The sequence below is a fragment of the Pangasianodon hypophthalmus genome, chromosome 12, assembly GCF_027358585.1.
Source record: "Pangasianodon hypophthalmus isolate fPanHyp1 chromosome 12, fPanHyp1.pri, whole genome shotgun sequence".
Taxonomy (NCBI): domain Eukaryota; kingdom Metazoa; phylum Chordata; class Actinopteri; order Siluriformes; family Pangasiidae; genus Pangasianodon; species Pangasianodon hypophthalmus.
The window spans coordinates 16,190,464-16,216,038 of NC_069721.1; the positions used below are offsets into that span (position 1 = coordinate 16,190,464).

General features: G+C 37.7%; 2 protein-coding genes across 6 annotated transcripts in view; both read right to left on the reverse strand.

The window, feature by feature from the left end:
* The window catches only part of LOC113527785 (cadherin-12), a 111,001-nt gene extending 87,553 nt beyond the window's left edge, over positions 1–23,448 (reverse strand). Inside the window, exon 1 of the mRNA XM_034309023.2 lies at positions 22,918–23,448. The gene's annotated coding sequence lies outside the window, so the exon portion shown is untranslated. The remainder of the gene's footprint in view (positions 1–22,917) is intronic.
* On the reverse strand, positions 8,455–17,200 carry LOC117599537 (inactive histone-lysine N-methyltransferase 2E-like). 5 transcript variants are annotated; one of them, XR_008303017.1, is made up of 14 exons: positions 16,774–17,200; positions 15,613–15,748; positions 15,300–15,462; positions 14,982–15,174; positions 14,742–14,843; positions 14,557–14,628; positions 14,325–14,417; positions 13,474–13,566; positions 12,685–12,777; positions 12,044–12,115; positions 11,354–11,459; positions 11,046–11,110; positions 10,148–10,329; positions 8,455–10,044 (listed from the first exon to the last, which is right to left on the reverse strand). XR_008303017.1 is itself a non-coding variant. In XM_053238756.1 (13 exons), exons 1-13 carry the CDS (start codon positions 16,870–16,872, stop codon positions 10,237–10,239), a joined length of 1,380 nt encoding a protein of 459 aa, XP_053094731.1. In that variant the 5' UTR covers positions 16,873–17,200; the 3' UTR covers positions 8,455–10,236. The 5 variants fall into 5 exon arrangements, 4 of the variants coding, with proteins under 4 accessions (XP_053094731.1, XP_053094732.1, XP_053094733.1 ...); XM_053238756.1 differs by having other exon boundaries at positions 8,455–10,329; XM_053238757.1 differs by lacking the exon at positions 10,148–10,329 and having other exon boundaries at positions 16,774–17,198.
* Positions 23,449–25,575: the final 2,127 nt, after the last annotated feature.

Consider the following 25,575-nt stretch of genomic DNA (forward strand, 5'->3'; position numbering starts at 1 on the left):
AAAAGCAAGCCATTTTGAAGCCGAGCAAAGAGAGAAAATGGATCAGAGCTATTGCACAAGCAATGGGCAAAGCCAATACAACAATTTGGAATGTCCTGAAAAAAAAAGAAACCACTGGCATACTAACAACCAGACACTGAACAGGTCGGCCAAAGAAAACAACAGCAGTTGATGTCAGAAACATTGTGAGAGCTGTGAAGAACCCATACACTACCCCACCCCCCCCCACCCCCCAAAAAAATAAAATAAAATTGTTGGCGACATCAACAACAACATCCACAGGGCAAGGGTGAAGGTATCACAATCCACCAATCCACCAACAGGACAAACTGTTACGTCAGAATCACTACCCAGTCACAAAACAAACAATATTTCCCATAATGCACACCTCATTGCATGTTAGAAACTGGATATCATGGACAAACAAGAAGTAACCATTCAACATATCACTGACCTTACTGAGCTGAGCTTTTGTTTTTGACTCTAGCATGGTCTTTTGATTTTTTCTTTTAGTGTAGCCTCATTTAGTGTCGTTGTCTATCCGCTGGCCTCTTTGCCTGCCGATCCTTCTGAATATTGCCTTGCCTTTGAATTTCTTTTGCCTGTTCCAGTTTTTTAAATAGAACCACAATTTGCATCCACCTGTTTGCAAGTGATGACAACCAAATATAACTTATTATTTTTGTATATCTTCATCATGGTGCAATAATGGAATAAGTGCATTGATAAATTTGGCTTTTCAGGCATTTTATTTTGAATACTACTGAACATCTGTACTAATGTCAACTGAGAGATTGACTAATGCACTGATCTCATCCATAACCACCAGCCATCCAGCTCAGACTAAATATGCACAGCTGTATTTCATCTGTTTTATTGTCCGTCTATGATTGTTGATGTTTATATTTCTTATAAATATCTTGTGCCTCTTTTTTTTCCTGCTGTACTGAGTCAGGCTGGTTAGATTATCATTCTTTTACTCATTTCCTCATCCATATTTCCCTTAACTTCAAGGATTCATTTTGTAGTTGAAAAATATGGGATTTTCATCTTGAGATGCTTATGGCCAGTTTATTTGCTATTATGGTTAAAGTCAATGAAAAGCTATTCTGCAATATGCATAATTACAAATTTGGTTAAAGTAGAGCAGTTCCTTATTAATGGCACTTACTTTCTCTGCATAATAAAATATTGCTTAATAATGGTTCGCTTTTTTTCTTATCATCATTAATTAGCTGATTAGATTTAAATTGAATTTGAGCACATGAACCCCAGTGGCTGTGTAGTAACAAGCAGTGTGAAGACCCCTGCCTTTTGCAGTCTTTCCATGTGAATTTCATTGACTCTCTGTATAAGTGTTGACTAATTGATTGACTCATGCATTGATTACTTCCATAACCACCAGCCTCCCAACCCACACTCTAACTGTGAGCAGCGGTGTTTTGTCTGCTGTATTGTTTCTGTGTAATGCTTGATGACTGTATAGCATATAGAAAATCTTTTGCTTCATTGATTTGTTGGTCTGAGACAGGCCTCAGTCAGTTTGTCATTCTTTCATGCTCTTTCAGCATTGCATTTATTTAGTTCAGAGAATTCCATAAAGGCTTTCAAGTAGTTAAGATGAACAGTGGATATAAATGAGCCTCAGATAATTTTCCAATACTGGTTTATGCATTGAGGTCCAAATAAATAAATAAAGAAGCTCTTCCCATCAGATAGGAATGTGGACTATCAATCTATCTATCTATCTATCTATCTATCTATCTAACTATCTAACTATCTATCTATGCTTTCTTGCTCTCTCTCTGACCCATGTTTGATGGAGCTATGCTAGGAAAACTCTGAATGTGTACCAGGAGGTTAATGACTTCTTTCCTTCACCTGCAGTGTATCAGCTCCAGAGCACACATTAAACTCCCCAGACTAGCAAAGGCATGGCACAAAATGCAGAGTTTCTCTGCTATCCAGATGATATTAAGATAGATGCCAAAAGAGGCACATATGTCCTTGAGTGGCCTTTTTTCTTAAATGTAGAATTAACATAGAATTCTCACTTCAGTCACAGCCTCTGTTGGCTTTCATGAATTTCACTCTTACGATTCTCACTCTCAGCTATTACACACTATTCCTACTTCTCTGCCACCTATTTCCCACCTGAACCAAATGGATTAACCTCCACCTATAGCAACCCTTTCAAATTCATCATGGCCCTTGGTGATTACGGCTAGGGAAGTGGCTGGCACGCAATGACCTTCAGAAACTCTCCTCTCACTATTCCCCGTCTCTTCAGGCTCAAGATGCGTGGCTGTGTCAGGATGATTTCTTATTCCTTTTTTATGGTAGGAGTGCAGCGCTTTATCTCTTCCCTAGGTTCATGGTTTATAAAGGCAGCAGTGGCAGTATGTGGGGGCCGATTCTTACTTGAAGTTGTTTACTCAAAGCACAATGCAAGACAGAAGATGTCCTTTGCAGTCATTGTGATTTAGGGGAGTGCTGTGTGAGGATGGGTCATTTTATGGTAAATCGTCAGCCTTCTGAATAATTGAGCAAGAAACAGATGATGATCGTGCTATCAGTGCCTCTTTTTCCGCCTTTTTTTTATGAGAGCCATAAGCGCAGATAAGAAAGAAGGGTACTCTTGTCCTTGTGTCCTTGTTTGAGAGGGCTTATGGGAATCAGAGTTTTTTTGCCCTTGAGCTAGAAGGTTCGTGACAAGACAGCAGCGATGTTGGAATGGATTGTGGGTCAGAGCTGACAAGGTGTGGACAGGATGTTGAGACCTAGTTACCTGCTGCACATGCCACTCATCACACTGCTCATATTACTATACTGCCACAACAGACACTTAAATTAGCATGAAAATATTCATATGCAAAAGAAGCTTTTTAGTGCACTGTAGAGCTTTTCAAATCTAGTATCTGATTGACTATGTGCCAAGGTGACAGTGAGTATTTTCAAGCATTATTCTCTGTGTTTATTTCCCTTTATTAATGCAATCTGAGAGTGTTGGACTTTTCAGGATCTAACAAAAAACAATACTGGTGATTTAACCTATCTATTCATAAAAATCTAAACCGTTCTATATGAATTAATAATGAATAATAGATACAACCTTATAATACTAAGGTCACAATATATTGAAGATACATCTTTCTGAACCAATAAATTCTTAAAGAATGATTCAGATTCATAACCTCCTTCCATAATCTGTGTGAAATAATAAAGCCAACCAGAGCCCAGGTCCTACAGGGTAGAAACGGGCAGTTTTTAAACTCAGGAATGACTTTGTGAGATGGAACAGGATTGCAACCTTGCTAGGTGAATAGGAGAAAAAATGAGAATAATGAGAAAAATGATGACTGGAGGAGAATGATAGAGAAAATTCTACTGGACAAACTAAGCAGGAATATAGAACCCCAGCAACTTGACAGCACTGCTGCACATCATGGATCACATCCAGATCCACCTCACTATTCCCCCTACCTAGAAAAAAGCAGTTATCATGTAATGTAGCCTGCAAGACTGAATAATGCTTATCCAAGGACCAAGAGCTGTAAGACAGGTGGAGGAGGATAAATTCCCATATTTATAATTTATTTTGGTTCAATTTAATTTTAATCTATTTATTTCTGTAAAGATGCTTTGTGACAATGTCCATTGTTAAAAGCACTATACAAATAAAATCGAATTGAATTGAATTGAATTGAAAGGAAGAGGGTAAACATTGAGAGGAGAGAGAAGAAGAAATGTGTTGACAGGTTCCCAAGATGCATCTTTTGCATGTAATGTTTTAAAAGGAAGTATTCCTGTTAGACATTGTTAGACACTTTGTGAACCATTGGACTTGGAGAAGTGTACATACAGTTTAATACTGAATAGTATTTGCAGACTATTATCTGTCTGTCTCCAGTTTTTTTTTCTCTTTTTCTCTCTCTCTCTCCATGTTTTTCTCTCTCTTGATGTTTGCAAATCAGAGTTGATAGTGTAGGAGTACAAGAGAGAAAGTCCTTATATATTGTGAGCCAACAGACAAGAGGATAAATTTTACACACATTACTATTTGAAGTATGTCAAATGCTCATAAGTCAGCCAACTATATATGTATGTATATATATATGAAATGTATATATGTAGGACCTGGGCTCTGGTTAGCTTTATTATTATTTCATATATATGTATATATGTATGTGTATATATATATATATATATATATATATATATATATATATATATATATATATATATATATATATATATATATGAAATGTTTTTACACATTGACTTAAGTCAGATTCAGTCTAAAAAGGGCCTAAATAAACGTCATTACCAAGCCATCTTACAAAAATAGTTTTTAATTCTTACCATAATTAAATGAACATGAATGAATGAAAGTCAAAACTACTGTGTACTCTGAGCCCAGTACTGTGAGCCCTAGTACGTATTTGCTCAGTTAATACTGTGTTGTAAGATGTTTGATGGTGCAAGTATTTCCCTATGATTGAAAATCATGACTTAGTGGACTGGGTAATGACTTAATTTCAGAAACCTCTTTTCTTCATCTGCATAATAAAATGAAATCCACATACTGCTCAGATGAATATGACTTCAAATTTTTGGTGACATTCAGCAGTACATGAAATATTAATTTGCAGGAATATGATGGAGGTGGGTGGGGAAAACCATAGAATAGAGTATTACTTTTTCAAAAGCAGATACCTAAAATTAAATTCTAGGAAAGGCACCTTTGGGAAGGCTTTCAAATTATGTTTTAGCCTTTAGAAAACAGTATGGATCTTCTATACTGCCAAACATACTTCTATATTTAAAAATGCTAGATAAAATATTGATATTGATTTTCTGTTCACATGTTTGATAGCCTTTCTTCCAAAGCAGGAGACAAAATCATTTGTTCACATGGGTTTAGCTGAAAACATTACATGTATGTCAAATAGCAAGGGTTTAGAATGAGTCTTACTTCAGAAATCTTTCACAAGACTATTGACATTTAAAGGACTTCTTCAAGATCTTTGTATTTTTATTACAAACAGCTGAGAGCTGAGGCTTCATAGTCTCCACTCCTCTAATCTTTCTGTACCCCTTGTCACTGCCTCTCTGTCCGCATTTTGACCATCACGAATCAACATCTTCTTTCTTCCATTCTCTCACTTTATTAACCTTTTGTCCAGTCTCTCTTAGTCTAGTCAACTCATTCCTTCTCTAAGTGTGTCCACAATCCATTTGTCATTATCCAGCATTCAGAGATAGAAAGAAAGTTGTGCACTCTGTGTAAGAGTAAGTCTGTTAGACGGCGCAGGAGAAATAAAATTTTTTCTGTGTATAGGAGAAACAGAGAGGTACAGCAGAAAGGAAATGAAAAGCTCAGACTTGAAGCCCATCTCAACACTATTATATGTTGTCTCTTCCTCTCTTATATCTCCAATAGTGTCTGTAAACTAATAGTCATTCACCTGGCTGACAGGAAATCTGTTCTTCTGTGCCAATGGGGGCTATCTGGGTTATGTTTAAGGTTAGAAAGCCCTGGAGGAGGCCATCACTTCTGTGACTCTCCTCATGTATTCCTCAGGGGAGTCCTTTAGCTCTGCTGCTCCTCTTCTGATGAATGCCGCTGGCGTGGTGAGCCAGGCTCACTGCAACGATAGCTGTCTGGTTGAAAGGACATTCAGTAGTCACAAGAGCTTGTCTGAGGGGATTTATCTAGTGGCTAGAGGTTGTACGTGTGATGTATAGATACATACACAGAATAGAGTACCATAATATCACAAATCCAGTTACCTTCATTTACTACTTTTAACCATTTCAGAATAACCTGGATGATGCAGATACTTCATAGACATTCTTACATATGCAATAGTTTAGGTTTGTTTTGCACATGCATGGCTTATGCATGGCTCCATATGAATTTGTGAGTGTGGCTGCTGGATCGGATTAACATAGCTCTTACTCTGCCTTCCATCATAAATTTATATCTGTATTTAAATTCCACCACTCTCCTGCTGGGTTTCTGCTTCTGCCTATCCATCTGTTAGATACCAAATATACTGTATCTATCTATCTATCCATATATATATATATATATATATATATATATATATATATATATATATATATATATATACAGTCGTCAGGTCTGGAAGTATTTGGACAATGACGGAGTTTTTGTGATTGCCTTTATACATCACCACAATGGATTTGAAATAAAACAATCAAGATGTGATCGAAATATAGACTTTCAGGTTCCATTCCCTCGTTACTTCAAGACAAATGAAGCAGATACAAGGTCTGGAATTGATATCAGGTATTGAGTTGGCATTTGGCAGCTGTTAGACTGGAGCTACCAATATGAAGTCCAAGGAGATCTCAATGCAAGTGAAGGAGGTGTATAAAAGTGCAAAATATATATATATATATATATCATGCATAACTGAAGCTCTTGAACTGTATAATGTTCACATTCAACATCAGAATGAAGAAAAAGTATGATTTCTATGACTTTGATTGTGGCATTAATGTTGGTATCAGAAGGGCTGGTTTGAGTATTTCACAAATTTTTTGCATTGTGCTGCTGCTAAATGGCCATTTGGCTGATGAATGTACAGGTGTTCCTAATATAGTGGACAGTGAGGGTGTGTCATTTTATATACATATAAATAAACATCTGGGCTCATATGGAATGTGAATGGGGGGGTACAGTGGCATGTAGGTTGAAGTCATATTATTTTTCATGGTTATGCGTTCTGTTTCTGCTATTTTTACTCTTCTTATCCTTTATATGTATTATGCCTCCTCCTCTTTTCACTTCAGTGCCTTGTCTGTTTGTCCAGTCATGTGCTTTCTCCTTCTTCTAATTCAATTTTGTACAATATTCCCATTCATTTGTGTGTTACTCCTAAATAATGCCACCCCTAACCTTAACTTCAGTAACATATATATATATATATATATATCAGTTTTCCTCACATGGACTGGGTAGACATCCTCACAAGATTAAAAACTGTCATATACACTATTCATATCATTATGGAGAGTAAAGAACTAGAAACATGGACACACATGCACACACACACACACACACACACACACACTCCCAATCTGTCATACAGTTATAAATGTGCTAACAATGAAACAGTGCTTGGCAAATTGAAAATCACTGAAAATCTACTATGCTGTTCTAAGATACAAGGAACAAATGCAAAAAGAAATGTTAAACACTGGAAAAAAGTTGCAAGGATCATTTTTGTCACAACAAGCAAATATACATACATGTTTAAATATACAAATTAATAAAGGAATGATATACATTTGTGAAAACATTGATTAAACAAAAAATCACAGACAAGAGCAGACACTAGAACCAAAAAAAAAACCAAAACAAAACAATCATGTGGAAAAAGTATGAATGTTAACCACAAACCTAGCCTTAAACTTAGCCTTAAAAAGTTTTCATATGAAAACAGACATGAGTGTTATGAATTTATCGGCGGGAGACCATGTTGCTATGGTACACCTCATATGAAAGTATAATATTTATTTATTGCTTATTTTATACAATAGTGTTGACTCTTATCTGTAACTTAAACTTGGCCAGAAACTGGCCTCAAATAAAACTCTATATTGATGCTATTTCAACCACATAGTATATCATCAGCTTGGTTTAATACACGCCCTCTCCACAAATAAGGGGACTCATAATGCCCATTACATATTACACTAACTAAAATGCATCAGTTATGTGGTTCTTAGGTAACCTTATTAAAATATGTGTAAATGTAATGTTTAAAATGAGACAAAGACATCTACCTCCCTACCAAACCCAGGAAGACATTCCAGAGAGCAGAACTTGCCAAGAAAAAAATAATTTAAATAAACTGTATGACAATAGAATCACTCACAAAAGGAACTTGCCAAAGTTCAGTTTGTATTTTGTCTCTGTGTGTGTGTGTGTGTGCGTGTGTGCATGTGTGTACGAGCAGTGAGTGAAAATGGAGACAAATCAATATAAATGATGGGGAGAAGTGGCTATCATTCAGGGGGGAAACAGGTGCAATATCTCTCCAAGATAAGGGAACATCCATCACAGCCAGACCTTAATTTGAGATGTTTAGGCTCCCTTCTGCTGATTGTCGCCGTGTGTGTGTGTGTGTGTGTGTGTGTGTGTGAGAGAGAGAGAGAGAGAGAGAAAGAGAGGTGAAAGGAAATAGAGCAATATAGGTTAATTGAGAGGGTGTGAGAGCATTGCAGAGGTGTAAGAGTGGTGTGCTGAATGAGTAAATAAAGGGAGGATTCGAAAAGATGACTTAGGAGTAAAGAGGAGTGAAAGTCATCAATTCTGTCATGATCTTCTTTATCAAAAAGGATGTAACAATAATAATCACTGATGGAAATCATAACAGGACAGTGTAATTTCATTTTCCATGATCTAATTCTTATACACATGCTCACACACACACATACTGGTTTTTAAGTCTTACGAGGACTTTGCCGGCCAAACCAGTTGAAACGTGGTTTAAGGGGACCCACCTTTCCCTTTGTGCTACAGCAATGCCGTAAACATCAAAAAATTTGGTTTTTTTTTAGCAAGACAAATTTCACTTCAGATTTCTTCTACGCAAAATTAAACTCTTAAACACAAGACCTGACATTATGGTTGCATATAAGGACCGTCTGAGAAGCTCCCGCCTCCGACAGAATTGGTACTTATAAGGTCACACCGCTTTATCGGGACATCAGTTTAACAATACACAAAAAAAGACTTTACACTGTATTAGAAGGACAGGCATGTTTTATTGGTACTCGACTTAACACAAACACAAACATGACCACATGGTGATTTACCGGGTCACCTGTGACTTAACAGAACAAGTCCTTCTATACAACAATTACAGAACATTAAGCAACTCAGGTTAGGGATACTACAACTGAGCACTTAAAAAACATAACTGTTAACTGTTAACATAATTTTTAACTCTGTTAAATACAGTCCCCTCTGAAAAGCAAGTTCAATTATATTGTTTTTCCTATACCTAGACATCTGGGTTTAAGATCAAATGACGAATATAAAATGATAGCTCAGAATTTTAGCTTTTTTTCCTGATATTTACATATAGATTTTTTAAACATTTTATTTTCAAGTGATGAAGTATGTTGGAACATGTGACTGGTGTTTCTTGTTGCCCAGGTGTATCCTGTTAAATTGATAGTTTAAAGAATTAGTAGCTATGAACAGCTACTCTTGTTTTGAGCGATGTATATGGGATGTATGTATGCTGGCTTGATACAGTTATTGCAAGTAAGGGATATGAACCAAATATTAAGTGCTGTTTAATTTACTTTAAGAGAATTTGTGCCTATACCAAAGGTGCCATGTTTTAAGCTGTGTAACACAGATATAAAAATCAGGAAATGAAAGCTGAAATTCTAAACCATCATCTCATATTCATCTTTTGACCTCAAACCCAAACGTCTTCAGTGTATAGCAAAAACAGACTAATTGAGCTTGCTGTTCCGTTACTTTCAGAGGAACCTTTATGTAGCATCCCTTGCCCATTTTTCCTGCTTCTAACACATCAACACAGAGAACTGACTGTTATACCAATATATCCCAACCCTCAACAAATGCCATCGTAGAGAAATAATCAATGTTATTCACTTCACCTTTCACTGGTTGTTATGTCTGATTGGTGTATACAACACGTATCAAAAGAATCAATTAGATTGTGATGTTTAAAATTGTGAACCTTATAGCCAGCTTATTGCACATAAAACAGCAGGTGCTCTATGGGACATGGGCAAAGCATCTGTGTTTGAGACTAAACAAACAAGTATATAAATATGCACATCATACAACCATAAAGACTGGGAGATATGATGACATATACTTTTGTTTCAAATTAAAAATAGGTAAAACAAAAATGATAATTATGAGTTATATGACTAAAATAAAAGTCAAAACCACATATATAACTTGGAAAATACAACCAGAACATCCAGCTTTGGCTTCTTTTGGTGGGTGATCCTTCTGCATCCCTGTAAGAAGAGATTACCACATTATTCAGCACACAAACAGTGTGGACTGATCATGACCAAAACAATTGGGCATGTAACACATCAATATGTTAGAAAAACCTACCAATCTGCACTGGTGCACTCATAGACACATTCATATTCTCACTTTCAGTGCCATTCTCAGATTCACTTCCATCAGTTTAGCCAGGAGAACTAAATGAACACCACGGTAGGGTCAGGGTTTTGGGTTTGGCAGCCATGGCAGAGTCTACATTCCCACACCAGATATCTCCTGGGGTTTGGAAGCTTTTAAGTGCAATGAAAGAAGATGACGTTGCCTCTGTAGTACGCAATGACTTTTGTAATTTCTAATCCATCAGTAGTTTTTCTTATTTTCAGTACAAGAAATTACAGATGACTGAAGACACTCCTCAGCTTCATCCACTTTAGCTTTGCCCTCTGCCATTAATGATTCCTCAACATCTCCATGTAAATCACTTCCACCAGCTCCCTCTCTTACTTCCAACAGTTGCTGGCTTGCAGATGTTCCAGTGACTGTTGTTGGCAGCATTAAACTGTCTGATGCACTGCCTAAAACTGCAACTTTTGACGTTCTGTAGGTCTCAGACACTTGCTTACCCTGAACTTTGCTTGAAAGATTATCTGAGGTTTGTGTATAGCTCGCTTCACTGTCATAATCTACATCAGTCAACTGCTCCTCATAAAGTAAACCAACTTCTTCTCTGGCTTTAACACACACTTTGCCCTTGCTTGCACCTTCAGGATTCAACTTGGCAATCTGGGAATAAATAGCCTTTCGTTTCTCCATATTCAAGGGGCATTCTCCTTGTAACTCTACTGAACTCTCAGATTCACTGTCTGACTCTGACTGTGGCACATATTCTTCATCTAGTGATTCATCCTCACCAGTACTTACTCTCTAGTACCAGAAAACAAACGATCACTAGAAATTGCACTTGCAAATGACTAAAATTTATATAATGAATTATAAATGCACTCACCCATGATAGTGACTCATTCTTAATAAGTTTTACAAAGCAGGACTTGTGCCAAAAACAATTGCAGACTGCAAAAGAGAGAGAAGTAAATAAGTAAGAATGTAAGACTTCAATACACATAAAACTAAAAACACCACAACTGTTGCCTTAACTCAATATAAAAAGATGAAGCTTAGAATTTTATTAATAATTTTCAAACCTTATGAATTTATGAGACCAGGACCACTGTCTGGAAACAATGGGCCAATTGGACAAACCATACCAGTTATAAATTAACTGCCATCTTAAATACTGTAAAGTACATTACTGACCTTTGCATCTCAGACCAATCCATTTGAGTGATGCTACAGGTCCAACACATGCTGCACATTTGTTCATGCTCGAAACAGTTGTGAAGACCATTTCATGTTTACAATTCTGTGAATAGAATTAATAAAACTCATTTGACATCACAACCAAAAATATTTGTCTAAAAGTAACTCTAGTGGAGGAATAACATGGAAAGCAAAATCCATTTATTTGATGTTAGATGATGTGCACTTTGGGCATTTTCACAACTCAAATACAAATACAGACAAAAAGAGCATGCCTGTTAGAGGTTTTACTCTTGACTTTATATAACAAAAGCTGAGGTGACAAAATACTAACAAGTATCTGGATATTCTAGATACTGCATCAGCATTCTCTTTCACACGTCTTCATTTTAATTCTGGATGTGTTTAAGTATGAGGCAATGGTGACAAAAAAAGCAAAATGTATGTTTTTAAAACAAATCAAAAATGATCAAAATAACTGATAAATATAGGTTTTGATAGCAGAACATGTTGCTCACTAATGTGATATTCGACATAGTGTATGAATGGCTTTGGTCATTACACATACAGTAGATATTTGAAATTATGCAACATGAAATAAATTATACAAATAATGAAGGAAATTATTGATGATGTATTCCATAGAAATATCATAAGCCAGAAATAATGTCTATCCAGCAAACTTACTTTTTCTGTTTTCTCACTTGGTGCTATTGTATCTTTTTCCTCAGGCCCAGATTGCTCCTTCACAATGGTAATCTGAAATATTAGACAACAAAATGTTAAGGTTACAGATTAACCAGGCTAGGAGTATTTTCTGGCAAACACCAAACACCATTTTCATGAATTAAAATGTTACACCGAGTGGGTGGTGGGTACAAAAGTTAGTGTCACATTCAAGATCCAAAAGGGCAATACAATTTTTAAACCTATTTTGGTTCAAACATGCATTAGCTTTAACTAATGGTGTTTTCCATGCAAACTACACCATTAAATAGGCAACAGTAGTCTACAACAAATGTGCTATGCATCAGTTCCTTGACACTCACACTATACTATGTCCAGTTACATTTTCTGACATGTCTGACCTCCAACAGCTCTCTGCATGCATGTATCAGGCACACTTTACTCTCGCACTCGACTTTATGACTATTTGATATACAGGAAGTGTATCCAAAAAAAATTGAAGACATCAAAAAAACTCCATTCTCATTCCAAACATCAGACAGGCAGGGCAGCTATAGTGTCTTTCTAACCAGTTTAGTGACATTAGCAGGCAATGGCTATCCTTTTGGACATAATTAATCAGAAGATGATCTCAAAATTACCTTTTCTGTCTCCTTTCTTGGAACCTCAGGCTCCATCTTGTCCTTTATAGTCGTCAGCACTGTTGTAACCTCAGTAATGGTTCCAGCTGTATTCTAAAAACAAAAATAACAAGAGATTTCTATGATGATAAACCAGCACCCAAGTCAGATCAATACACATTTACAGTGCACCACTCCCAGTGACTCTGAAGAGGCAGATAAATACCTAATAATGTATATGGTGTTCATGATATAGCTTCACAAAGTGAAGTCCCTCGAGACCATGTTTCTGTCAGACGCTTTACACACAGCTGCTGATGTGCATTTACTATCACATGTCTACAAGGTCCCATTAATACCCAGTGTACTGATAAACCAGTGCTGTGCCACACACAAGCTGATGAACACAGAGTCATCATATAAATCAATACTGTCCTCATATACCATGTACTAGTCAAACACACTGACACACACTAATATTCCTCTGGTAGAGGATCCTTATAGCATAGTTCCTAAAGGTTCTCATTAGACACAGTGTTCTCATAAAACAGGTCTCAGCCATACACATCACATACACACACTAACTACATTCTTAATATAGTGCCTACAACTGCAGACACTTCTATCTCTGTGCTCAAGAAATGTTTCCAGTGCGAGGAGCAGCTCACAGACACACTTCACTATTACAGTGCACCAGTCCCAGTGACTTTAAACAGACAGTGTACTGTGATTAAAAACTCCCTCAAACTCCGCAAACTGCACAGAACAATTAGGGAGATAATTAATCAGATGATGATTTCTACAATTTACCTTTTCTGTCTCTCCTCCTGGAACATCAGTCTCCAACTTGTCCATCACAGACGTCAGCTCTGATGTAACCTCAGTGACGGCTCCAGCTATATTCTAAAAACAGACATCACAAAACATTTTTCTCATTTCACAATTGTTACACACACACACAGTATTCCCAAGAAGAATTTGGAATCAGCGATTTTCTGTAACAGTTGTGCTGGAAGTTTCCAACGAGTTTCAATCAACAAATTTTCAGTTCATCCACAGTAGCGCATCAGCTGTCTTCCATCATTGCATCTCTCAAATGCTCTATAGGGTTTAGGTCAGGGCTCTGGGAAGTGTTCATATGTGCACTGTATATACAGTATATTAGGGAAGATCACTGTATAGATGGTATACTATTTATACCCATATAATGAACATCCATCAGTGACAATGATGCCCGTAAAAACAGTGCTGTAGCTGATTAACTCATAACTGCACCCCACACACTGTAACGTGTGTGTCACTGCTGTACTCACGGTAGACCACATATATACTCAGTGCTGCTCCTATAATGGTCCCCTACTACTGAGGGATGAGAATATAACACACTGCACATAGTAAAAGGAATGAACTCTAGTCAGTAACTATACATCTATTAAATGCCAATTTAAGATAATGTATGTGGTGTACATGATATAGCTTCACAAAGTGAAGTCCCTCGAGACCAGGTTTGTGTCAGATGCTTTACACACAGCTGCTGATGTGCATTTACTATCACATGTCTACAAGGTCCCTTTAATACCCAGTGTACTGATAAACCACTGCTGTGCCACACACAAGCTGATAGGGGGATCATTAATCAAAACATGATTTCTATAGTTTACCTTTTCTGTCTCTCCTCCCAGAACATCAGTCTCCAACTTGTCCATCACAGACGTCAGCTCTGATGTAACCTCAGTGACGGCTCCAGCTATATTCTAAAAACAGACATCATAAAACATTTATTATTAATAAAACCAAATTTTCAATACTTATTATTCAAGCTTGTAAATTGGGTATAGAATTGTATATGTAAAATCAACAGGTTTTAATTCATTATATATTTCTGTAAATGACCTGTTCTGTTTGGTTGATGGCTGCCTGGGTATCTTCGGTCACAGGGGTAAAGGGGTCTGCCTCAGAAACAGCCTACAGAACAGGTTAAAGAGCAAGACGAAAGGCATGTATTAAAACTGGAGCACTGCTTGGTTTCAGCAGACCATGTTAGCCATCTTCCAATTCTTTCACTGACTACAGGATACCTGGTGCTGTGACAGAGACTGATTGTCTTTCACCCTCCTGGCCTCACTCAATGCCATAGTGCTGTTTTCCTCTGGTGGCAGTTGGTGTTCTTCAGCTACAATCTGTGAAGATTTGTTAGGACAGTGTAAAATATTGGGAATATAATTAGATGATTGTAGCATGTAATGATTTGTAAGTTATGTTTGCACCGGCATGTTTAAGCGTGGCCCAATAACACTGAATAGTTCAATCTTCAATACCTTATTTCTCCAAGGCAACTCAGAATTGCCATAGTCGTATGTGATTTCTTCTCCAGGGTCGATGCTCCTAGTCGCAAATAAACACAGATGAGGCTTTCCCTCTACAGTGATTATTTTCATTTTGCTGTTTGGGCTGATGTGGTCATCATTGACAAGTCTCCCAAGGGAACCATCTTCTCTGGAAGCATCGACACTGAAGCATGATATAAGACAACACATAACATCTTGTGGCTGCACAGAAGACCTTTTCAAAACTTTATGCATTAGCATGATCTTACAGAAAACATTATATGAAGAACAATGCAATGTTATACATACCATAAGAGTCTTCCATTGAAACGGAATTCATACATGAACGCTTTCATGGCATCGTGATATAACTTCTGTCGTCGTTCACATTCAGCTTTGTTTATGAGTTGTCCTCTGTACTCCAAAAGAAAATCTCCCTTATCAAAATGAACACAACTGAATACTCCACGTCCTGTATGAGAAAGCACAACACCTGTTAGTCCAGTGTTTATTCAAGCCGAGCAGCACATCTGCAGTGTTCTCTAACATCCTGATGCTCCTAAATAAGAATAATAATTTTTTAAACAAAAAAAATAACAAAGAATGACATATTAAGACTTACCTATAAATGAATTTATATATTTCACATCAAATCCCTCCTTGTCTTTGGCAGCAGATGTGAAATATTCAGCCTCCTGTTTGGGATTGTCTCTCCTCCTCCTCCTCAGCTTCATCTCACACAGTCTGTACACCGGACGCTGTGTGTCCACGCACAACTCATCCTTAGTACTTTAGTTCATTTAGTTTATACTTAAGTTTGAAGCCTTAAAACACTTTGGCCTGTATATAGGTTATTGTTATATAAATGTAAAGCAATGTAAATTTCCTGTGAGCCTACCGAGGGCTCCATCAGTGATGCTGAGGGATGTGCTGTTACTCTGCTGTGACGTCACCGCAGCACCAGCACACACAGCTGATAAACAAACCACACCACTCTCATTTATATACTATATATAAAAATATATAATAAACATATATATAATAAATATATATAGTTATTTAAAGGTGCGAACTAGCTTATTTACGAGGCGTGTAGAGACTGTCAGGGGTCAGAGAGAGTAAAACCCGCAGCTGCAGCATGATAAAATGTTAGTGTTAAATCGCGCGCCCCCGACGCGCGCCCCCGACACGCACTACAGCGGCGCGAGCTAACAGGAAGTGATGCAGCCAAACTAAGCAACTGCAGCTAACTAACAGTTAATAGAGTTCGCTCCGGGATTAATAAAATAACACCGAAATAAACACTTCTCCAGTCTCCATGCTGTTTGTTGTTTACCGGTTGTTGCTTGTGTTCAGCTAACGCAGGCCACTCGAAACCATTTGAGCTACAAACCATACACCCGCACTGTGTTCCGGAAGAGATGATTTAAAGATCAGCGATGTCGCACATTAGCATTAAATATCATTAGCAACGCTACCATGCTAATTTACCGATATTTCCCGTTTATATTAATTAAACCAAATTCACATAAACCATAACCTACACTTAAACTCATTCATTAAAAATACATTTGCCAAGTTTTTAAAGTAGAGAATTCTGTGATTATTATGGTAACTAGCAGGATTTTTAAGATATACTCATTAGACTAAACATGTACCCCATTCTCATGAGCATAATCATTTATTTTTTAATCTGAATATGTATAAACTAAAGTAAACGTGCATTTTGCAATATAATCATATAAAGTACATTTAATAAAGTGTATAAAGTTAATTCTCATACCTGTTTTTTAAAGATTGACGTATTATGAGTTCCGCATGATGACGCGCTGCACATAGAGAAACTCCGCCCACAAACCGAGACACGTGACATGAATGACATCGGCCGCAGCCAATCAGAGCGCGAATTAGGCGAGTCAGCGGTAGCCAATCAGAAGGCTCAAATTTTGTGTGAGTGTGTAAGTTGGTGCAATACCAAGACCAGACTAAAGGGGGCGCTATATTAAATTCCGAGTTAACACTGTGTAAAGTCAGTTTCAGGGGTATGTGGTGTAAGTGGACTTCGACCGAAACTTTGAATTTTAGCTTCTCTTACTTAGATATATATAGATATATTAGAGGAATTATGGGGACACTGTCCCTGTCCTCATAATTCCAAATGTCCCCGTAGTGTCGGTACGTAAACAGGTCAAAAGTCCTCATAAGCCACAAAAACCAACGCACATGAACACACACTCTGGACTTTTAGAGCTTATCAGTGCTCAGAGGATTCACTTTATTGGGTTGTTTAAACTTTAAATAGCCCAAGGTAAAATGAGTTGCAGCACGACAAATAATCTTACCTATCGATCGGCGTCAGAGGATTCTACAGGACTGATGTGGCATTGGGTGCAAAACAACTCCTGTATCCGGATTAGCGATCAGTTACCAACTTGGATAGTGATGCTGAATACTGAAATGTATCACATACACACACAAATGCTTGTTTTCCTATCCTTGTGAGGATCTTCCATTAACATAATTATTAATGCAGCTAGCAAATGTTATGCTACACCTAAATCTAACCCTTACCATAACTTACCATAACAGCAACCAAAAAGAAACCTTTTGGCTATTTTATTTATTTATTGGTTGATTGATTGATTGATTGATTGATTGATTGATTGTCCCCACGAGGTCAAAACCATCAGATATTCCAATACTTGTGGGGACATTTGGTCCCTACCAAAAAAAAAAAAAAAAAAAAACAATACACACAGTTCTACAGTTCATTGTAAACATACACACACTAAGACAGTTAAAAGCTGTTACATTCTAACTGCCATCAGCACTTTGTGAGCCAGAAAGCGAGACACTCTATCCTGACATTAAAATGGGCAGGTAGAGTGGTGGGTGTAAGGAAGTTAAAGAAACTGTGTTGATTGAAAGCTGGTGAGGCAAGCAAATAAAATGAGAAAAAGACAGACCACTGAGACTGGGAGTGAAGAGGACAACGGTAGCTTGAAAATGATAGGCAGTCAGTGGGTGAAAACTCAGGGCTCATACATGTGGGGTTTCTATCTTCACCCAGTAGCCTCATCATCATCATCTCTGTACAACCATACCTTCTGCTGTAGTGACAGGTGAGAGTCAGGTACACAATAAACCCACAGAATTACCCTAGATCTGTTCTACTGTCATAGCTCTGTGAGTTAGACTACAGTGCAATTCTCCTAAAGCAGCTCATGCCTCATTCATCTGCTCGTTCAAGGCCATAATGGGGCTTCATCATTGCTACATCGCCTTTCGGAAACATGTCCCTTGAACAAGTACATATTGAGCCGTTGTCCACCCCCTGAAATGACCTTTCTCATGTGCTGCAGATAAGCAGCTGAACTTTTTGTCCTTAATAAGTAAGCAGAGAGTGGTGATTTGAAATAAAGAGCAGAAAACTTAGTACTGTCAGGAGAGAAATAGAGAAGTTTTCAAGGGCATGTATTCAGGAAATGCAGCGTATTTATGAATTGTATTATTCTTTGATACATGGTTCATTAAAGATTGTGGTCGTGTTAAAACCTCTGGCTCTAAACTGATGTTGTGGAATGCAGTCTATAGGACAGTTTAGTGATTTTCTTTCTTAAGGACGCTTGATATGCTCAATTTCATGGACAATGTAAGGGGAAAACATCACTGACTAAAGCAAAAATAAATAAATAAATAAAACGTTCATCCCCTTTTCCATCAATTTTAGAGATTTGTTGTACACATCAAGTCGTCCTTAACATAGGTTCTTTATTGCAAACCATACCTGTGACATGCAAAATATATATAAATGAAAAGAAATGCATTCTTTTCATATATATATATATATATATATATATATATATATATATATATATATATATGCTATATGTATGAGTCAAGAAAATAAGGGCTTCATGACAGAAAAAAGAAGAGGTTTAATTTGTACATTTAATGTCATTTACACATGTTTTGTTAATGTGTGCCATTATTCTAAATTCTATTATTCACTTCAGAATTTTGGTTCTTCATTACTATGTATTGTGTGCTCCAGTACACACATTATGAGAAAACTGAGAAGTAAGAGTGGAATTTTATCATTTAATACTTATGCAAATTAACAATTTTCTATACAATGAACAGCCTTCAGACAGCAAATTTTGTATTTGACCCATATCTGATTATCAGTCTGATGCAGCTTCTGGCCTTTATTCAGCACAGACCCTCCTCAGTAATGCACTGTCTCTGCCTTAGATGGCCAAATGAGTTCTGATGAGCAAGAGAGAGAAGGGTTCCAGCCACTAACTGACAGAGAGAGAGAGAAAGAGAGAGAGATAAAGAAAGGGAGATGGTACAAAAAGAAAAGGATGGAGGGAATGCTACTTTTCCTACTCCTGAGTCTCGCCGCTCCCATGTGCTTTCAGCTGATTAGTCATCAGAGCACCCAGCAGGAAAATCAGAGAATCTTTTTGATTCCCTTTTCTTCTGCTTCTTTTCTTTATCTGATCCATCTGTGTACACCAATGGTCAAAGGAGACCTGCTCATTAAGGTGTGTGCTTCTACAGTCACTCCAGGGAATACATGCTCTTATTTTCTGTACTAGTCCTGCTTTAGTTTCTCCAGGGAGACAAAGAAGGACATCAGGTTGTGATCCTACTGAGACGAATGGCTCAGGACTTGACTGTGTTTGTAAAAACAAAGAATTGATGTGAGCAGTGATGGGATAAATTCAGTAGTTTTCAGAAATAAACTTACTTTCTTACTTTGCACTACCAAAAGTAAGTACTACAAAAGGAAAAAAAAAGAATAGATATAGAGGTTTGAAGGGATGAGTCTGTAAAAAGAATTGCATTTCTTGATTTTCTAAATTAGTCATTCTTGCTTCTGTATTTTTGAACTAATGTCTGATTTGACCTTATAAAATATCTGACTCTCGGAATCAAGGAGTGATGCTTATGAAAAGTTTACCAACAAGCCACTACTTTCACAACTAATGCATACTGGGAGTAAAACGATCTGTTACAATAACAACAGATGTATATCGCGGGGGAGCAAATTCTAGGTTGCCAGCATTACATAATTAAATTTAATGACACTTAATATTGCCACACATTCAATTTGCTGTGCAACAATAATAGATTAAACACATAGTACTTACATTTGGACTTCTCTTCAGGAGTAAAATATTTATAACTAACAGTCTTTCCATATGGATCGGCACTAATGTGGTCTCACACTTGCAAATTGGTAACAATTTGACTATAAAATTTATTTTAAAGTTAAAAAGGGTGGCATGTGGCACGGCATTCATACTTTTTCTTAGGATATAGGAAATCAAATCAAATCCAGCCACATTACACATTCTCGTTTTGTGTAAAATACAGTATACAGGAACAGCTGTGATCGGTTTCTGTTCTTACCCTCTAGGAAAGTGACATTTATAGAACATGCATCGTGTGGATTTCCCATATGTTGATATACTGTAAAGAATGTGTGTCTACCTGTTAAAATATATTCAGCATCAATCTGTAGGCGTGTGTTTCAAATTCAAAATGCTGTCAACATCCACCTGCCCAGCAGTAATGTGATATTATCCCTGCCCTGGAATCAGGGAAGTTGTTTGTTACACCTTCTGGCAGCTTTAAAAGGCATCATGTTATGAAGTCTCAGTCAGTGTCTCTACATCTCTTTTGAATGTTTTATCAGGCTTTAGGAGCCATAGCATCTGGCTCCCTAACACACAGGGGAACAGAACAAAGCATATAGGATCCCATACACTCTCTCACTGTATGTGTGGCACTAATATGTAATCTCACCTCACCTTGGATTAATCCCTCTTTAATGACACAAAGTGTGTAATCTTTGTAATGTTATACTAATTTTATATATATATATATATATAAAATCCTTCTATATATAGCCTTCTAGTTTGGTCATTTGCCAATTCTCACCCAGCAAGTTCTCCTGTATCACACGACAGCTACAAACCAGGGGAGGTGAAAGCTACCATGTGCTTTCCCCAAGACACGTGAAGCCAGCCACCACATCTTTTTGAACTGCTGCTCATGCTACATCACAGAGCATCTGGACACCACTCAAAGGAATGATCTAACTGTGTTCTTCTGCGTACATGAGCTCACAGATACCCACAAACGACTAGTGTCACTGTGATTGACAGGACAGAAACATACTCTCTCAGTTTTGCTCTATTGGACTCCCGGCCATGGATGGCTGTTGCAAGGTTGGAATTCGAGCTCTCACTCTGTAGACAATAATATATAATGACAATTATGTAACTCATGCCTGATATCAGAACAAAAGCAGTCAGGGTTAGTCAGTCACACATCATACATATCAGGGTACACTGTAAGAATAATGGTACTTCAAGGGTTAGAAAAATTAAAGGTTCTGCTTGGAGCTTTCTGCACTTGTGGCATGATGATATCCTAAAGATTTGCACTTCCCAAAAACAGTTTATTCCCAAGACTCACCTTTGCTTCAGTGGATAATTTCACCTGGATACTATAGTTTTGTATATAAAATCTGCTGCTGTAATCATAAAGAGCGTGCTGTGTGCTCATCCCATGACTTTTAATCACAATATGCTCATACTGAATGTCCTTTCAACACCCTTAGCAATGTTTGACTTTATAGTATACAGCTGTAGAACAGTAATGATTTATAATCCCACAACCTAGATGAGTTTATTTTCTCTTAAAGCTTCTTCCTCATGTTGTCTCAGGGAGTTTTTCCTTGCCACCGTCATCTCTGGCTTGGTCATTAGCAATCTAAACCTAAATCTATAGTACATCCAGAGTTCCAAATCAAATTTTTAGTTTCCTAAAAACAGTTCTACTTGGAATCTCTTCTTGTATGAAAACACCCTGTTGTATAGTTCTACACAGAACCTTCAAGAGTACCCCTAGAGGGACAAGCAAAGAATAATAAAGGGTTCTAGATTTGACTTTTTTTTTTCTAAAAGTTTGCATGTGCCAATACAGAACATTCTCTTGCTGAATACAGCACTATGGGCATTAATGTTCATTGTTATGTTTGACATGATTGACTCATCTCCGCTGAGAATCCATTATCATCTGTACACACTCTCACATGAATCATCTACTTGTGGTCTCCAGGACTGTCATAAATTTTTCCTCTTTTCCAGAATCATTTAAAAAGGCCCCCGATGGTGCCTAAACTCTCACAGCTCCAGCGTTTGAACCTCTGTTTTTAACACTTAGCAGCACAGACCAACAAAGGACACATGCTTTTATATGTAAATGTCCAATGTGTACTTTGAAAAGAGAATAATAAATCTCGCACACCAAGTGCACACCCACATTTACACACAGTTACTGAAACTGTACATGGTGTTGAGTAGTAATCAGAGCGCTGTGACTTCAGTCATTCCATCTGTGCTGTATGGAGTGCACTTTTATTTCATCCTTTAATGTCAAGCCAGCAAAACAACCATACATCAGCAGAATTACCTCTTGTAACTCCGTGCCCACTGCACTACAGGCATATACACACACACACACACACACACACCTGCACACTCTCTTTCTCTTCCAAAAATAGGGAAAATAAATGTGTTACTTCCAAGAGCACGAGGACTGATTGCTGAACTGTGTAAAGTGCCCTGGGCTTATCAGAAAGAGCAGGGTAAAAAAGTAAGTGCATCTTCCTGCTAGTGGGTTAAACTTCAGATGAAAATGAGTAATAATGTGCCAACACAAGGTTTTCCAAGATTTAGAAGCTTTTTTTTTTTTTTTTCCTCTTAGCACTCCTCTGCCCTCCATATCTGTTCAGTGCATTCATTACTGCTCCACTAAAAAGCTAACATCAGCAAACACACACTCACAAGAACACACAAACACACACACACAGTGCAAAGAGCAGTAGAGAGGAAAAAGACCAACATACCTTAATTGTGTCCTTTGCCAGCAAGAATATATATTAGATGGGGACACTTCACATGGGTAAAATCCAAGCGCTTCACAAACTCTCCCTTTTCATCTGTCCTCATCAAAACCCTCAGGTTTGCTCTTCACCTTCCTCTTCTCCCTCCTCTTTGAGTCCTTTTAGCTCTCATCTACTCTGTGTTTACCCTGCTCGCTGCCTGACTTGTATGCTCATCGCTCACTGCACATAATCGGGAAGTGAGGCGCGTGCCGCTGCTGAGGGAGAAAAAAAAGAAAGGGCAGATGAAGAAGGAAAAAGCAAAGAGGGTGGGAGAGAGAGAGAGAGAGAGAGAGAGTGTGAGAGAGAGAGAGATTGGATGTCCCTGCACTTTTGGAACGCTGTAAAAAAGAGGGTGGTAAAGCAAAAGAGAGGGAGCGCTTGTGTCCACAAGCCAGTCTTAGAGACAGGGTGGGAGAGGAGGAGCAATTTGCTGAATAGTGCTGTGCTGTGCTGCACTAGCGTCTGTGGCGTGAGTGATTAGGATGAGTGTAACCCATGTCAGGTCCCCAGAGTGAAGGATCTTCATCAACCCGATTAAAGAGACAGAGCAGCCACCCCTCTACACACATCATCCTTTGTTCCCTCCCTCTGCTCCTCCCCTCATCACTTGTTCCCTGTCCCCTGTGGAGAGGCACTGGTGTGCACTGTGGTCACCATAGGATATTCTAATCGACTCCGACACTCAGGCACATGGGGACTGCGACTCATTCACACAGGTGCACTTGCACAGGGCCCAAAAGGGAGAGTAAATTTTAATTGTAAATACTGTGTATTGTATGTGTGTATTTGTGTAGAAAGGGTATATTATTAGAATGCAATAAAGAAAAAAAACTGCGTGTATGTGTCTATGCATTAATCCTAAAATAAAAAAGCATACTACTGAACTGGGGTTACTTAGTACAGAGTGCACCTTCTATCCCTTTCACCGTATTTTTCACTCAACATCCTTTACAGAAAGGTCACACAAACTTCACATCTAAATGATGACACACACATAAGGTTTTTAGACATTTCATGTTTCACACATTTGTCACATATAGACTGTTCACATGTAGTGTGTGTGTTTGTCTCACATTTTTAATTGATTTTCACATGTTCATTTTTCATATGTTGGACATGTGGAATTATTTTCACGTGTTTCACGTGTTTACTTGAAGTCTCTAGCACTGTTCGACTGGTCCCACCATCTCTCAGGGTACAAGGAAGGCATGCATCAAGACTATTCTCTGTTCTCACACCTAGCTGGTGTAATGAACTTCCCCTAGATGTCCACACAACTGAATCAATGGCAGTCTTCAAACGACGATTACGACGAAGATGGTCCTGTTCCAAGTACCTAAATTAGCACTTAAACAAAATATCTCGTGCTGTCTGTGTGCTTTTCTTACTATTTTACCTCCCCAACAGAGTTTTTTAGACTGACAGTACTCTTAGCCCATGACCTAGTGAACCAGTCTCAGAATGTATTATTGATAGAGACTTCAAAGCTCTTCTGAAAGTCACTCTGGATAAGGACGTCTGCCAAATTCCATAAATGTAAATGTAAGTCATGTGTGCAATTTCAGGGCATAATATAGTGAAAACGTTTTTTACGTGTAATCACATAGTAGTCACATAATCACGTGTAAAACAAACAAACAAAAAAAAAGTGAAATTTATGGGAATTTATGCAAATTCATAACTTGCATGACTCAATTTATATAAAGTTAAAAGCTAGGGTCAGAGTAGTGTATGAGCTAACACCTATTCTTACAGATTCATTTCTAAGAAATCACAAAATTCTACCACATATTTCTCACTTGTTCAAATTTGTATAAAAGTGTTTGCTTGAATATGCATGAAAAATTTGAAGGTTAAGGTTTGGATTAAGGTTCTAGTCAGCATTCATACCTTTTTATAACTCCATTTATGTGAAATCAAACAAAATCCAACTGTCATGCCCTTGGTTGAATTTCTTAGATCGAGATCAGATTTCTTAGTTTGTATGAAAAGTTAACAAGGTTAAGGCTACATCTACTGTATAACATTTCTTATGACTTTATTCATTTGAAATCGATTGAATTTTTTTTCTTTAGGGGAATATTTAAACCTACGCTGTTCAGTAGAATGGAGAACCTCATTAATGCTGACCTACCTTAGGGCAATCCTGATATACTATAGTGCCAGAAGCTTGCTGTTTTTAAACATGGGGATGGATGCTCACACACAGATCGGTGTCACTCATGCCGACTCATTGCATCAACTTGACAATGATGGGATCCATAGTTACAGGTTGTTTGGATCCAGAGTTCAGTGGCAGGCTTTTTTTTTTAACCCAATCCAGTGTCTTCCTTGCTCATACTACTCTACTGTCAGGAGTGAGTGGGATGGTGAGCTGTAACCTTTAGGAAGAGGGCCTGTCCTGGTGAGGGAGAGTGTGCCATGACATGCATCAATCATCTGAACGGTTACTGAAGTCTCATATTTTCACTCAAAAATTTTCAGTATCTTGTGCCATCCGACTGAGATGTGTGCCCCCTGGTTTAGCTAGGCAGTCTTACTGCACTATTTACACCATAAAAAAAAGATTTTTTGGGGTTGATAAATATAATACACATGAATTGCATAACATTTACATAA

Excerpts from the sequence above, each read along its gene's own strand:
- LOC117599537 (XM_053238755.1), bottom strand. The coding sequence starts at position 16,872 with ATGTCATTCATGTCACGTGTCTCGGTTTGTGGGCGGAGTTTCTCTATG. Across the intron at positions 11,460-12,043 it reads CAAGTGAGAAAACAGAAAAA|AATTGTAAACATGAAATGGT; the intron begins GTAAGTTTGCTG and ends TTCTATTCACAG. Across the intron at positions 11,111-11,353 it reads GATTGGTCTGAGATGCAAAG|TCTGCAATTGTTTTTGGCAC; the intron begins GTCAGTAATGTA and ends TCTCTTTTGCAG.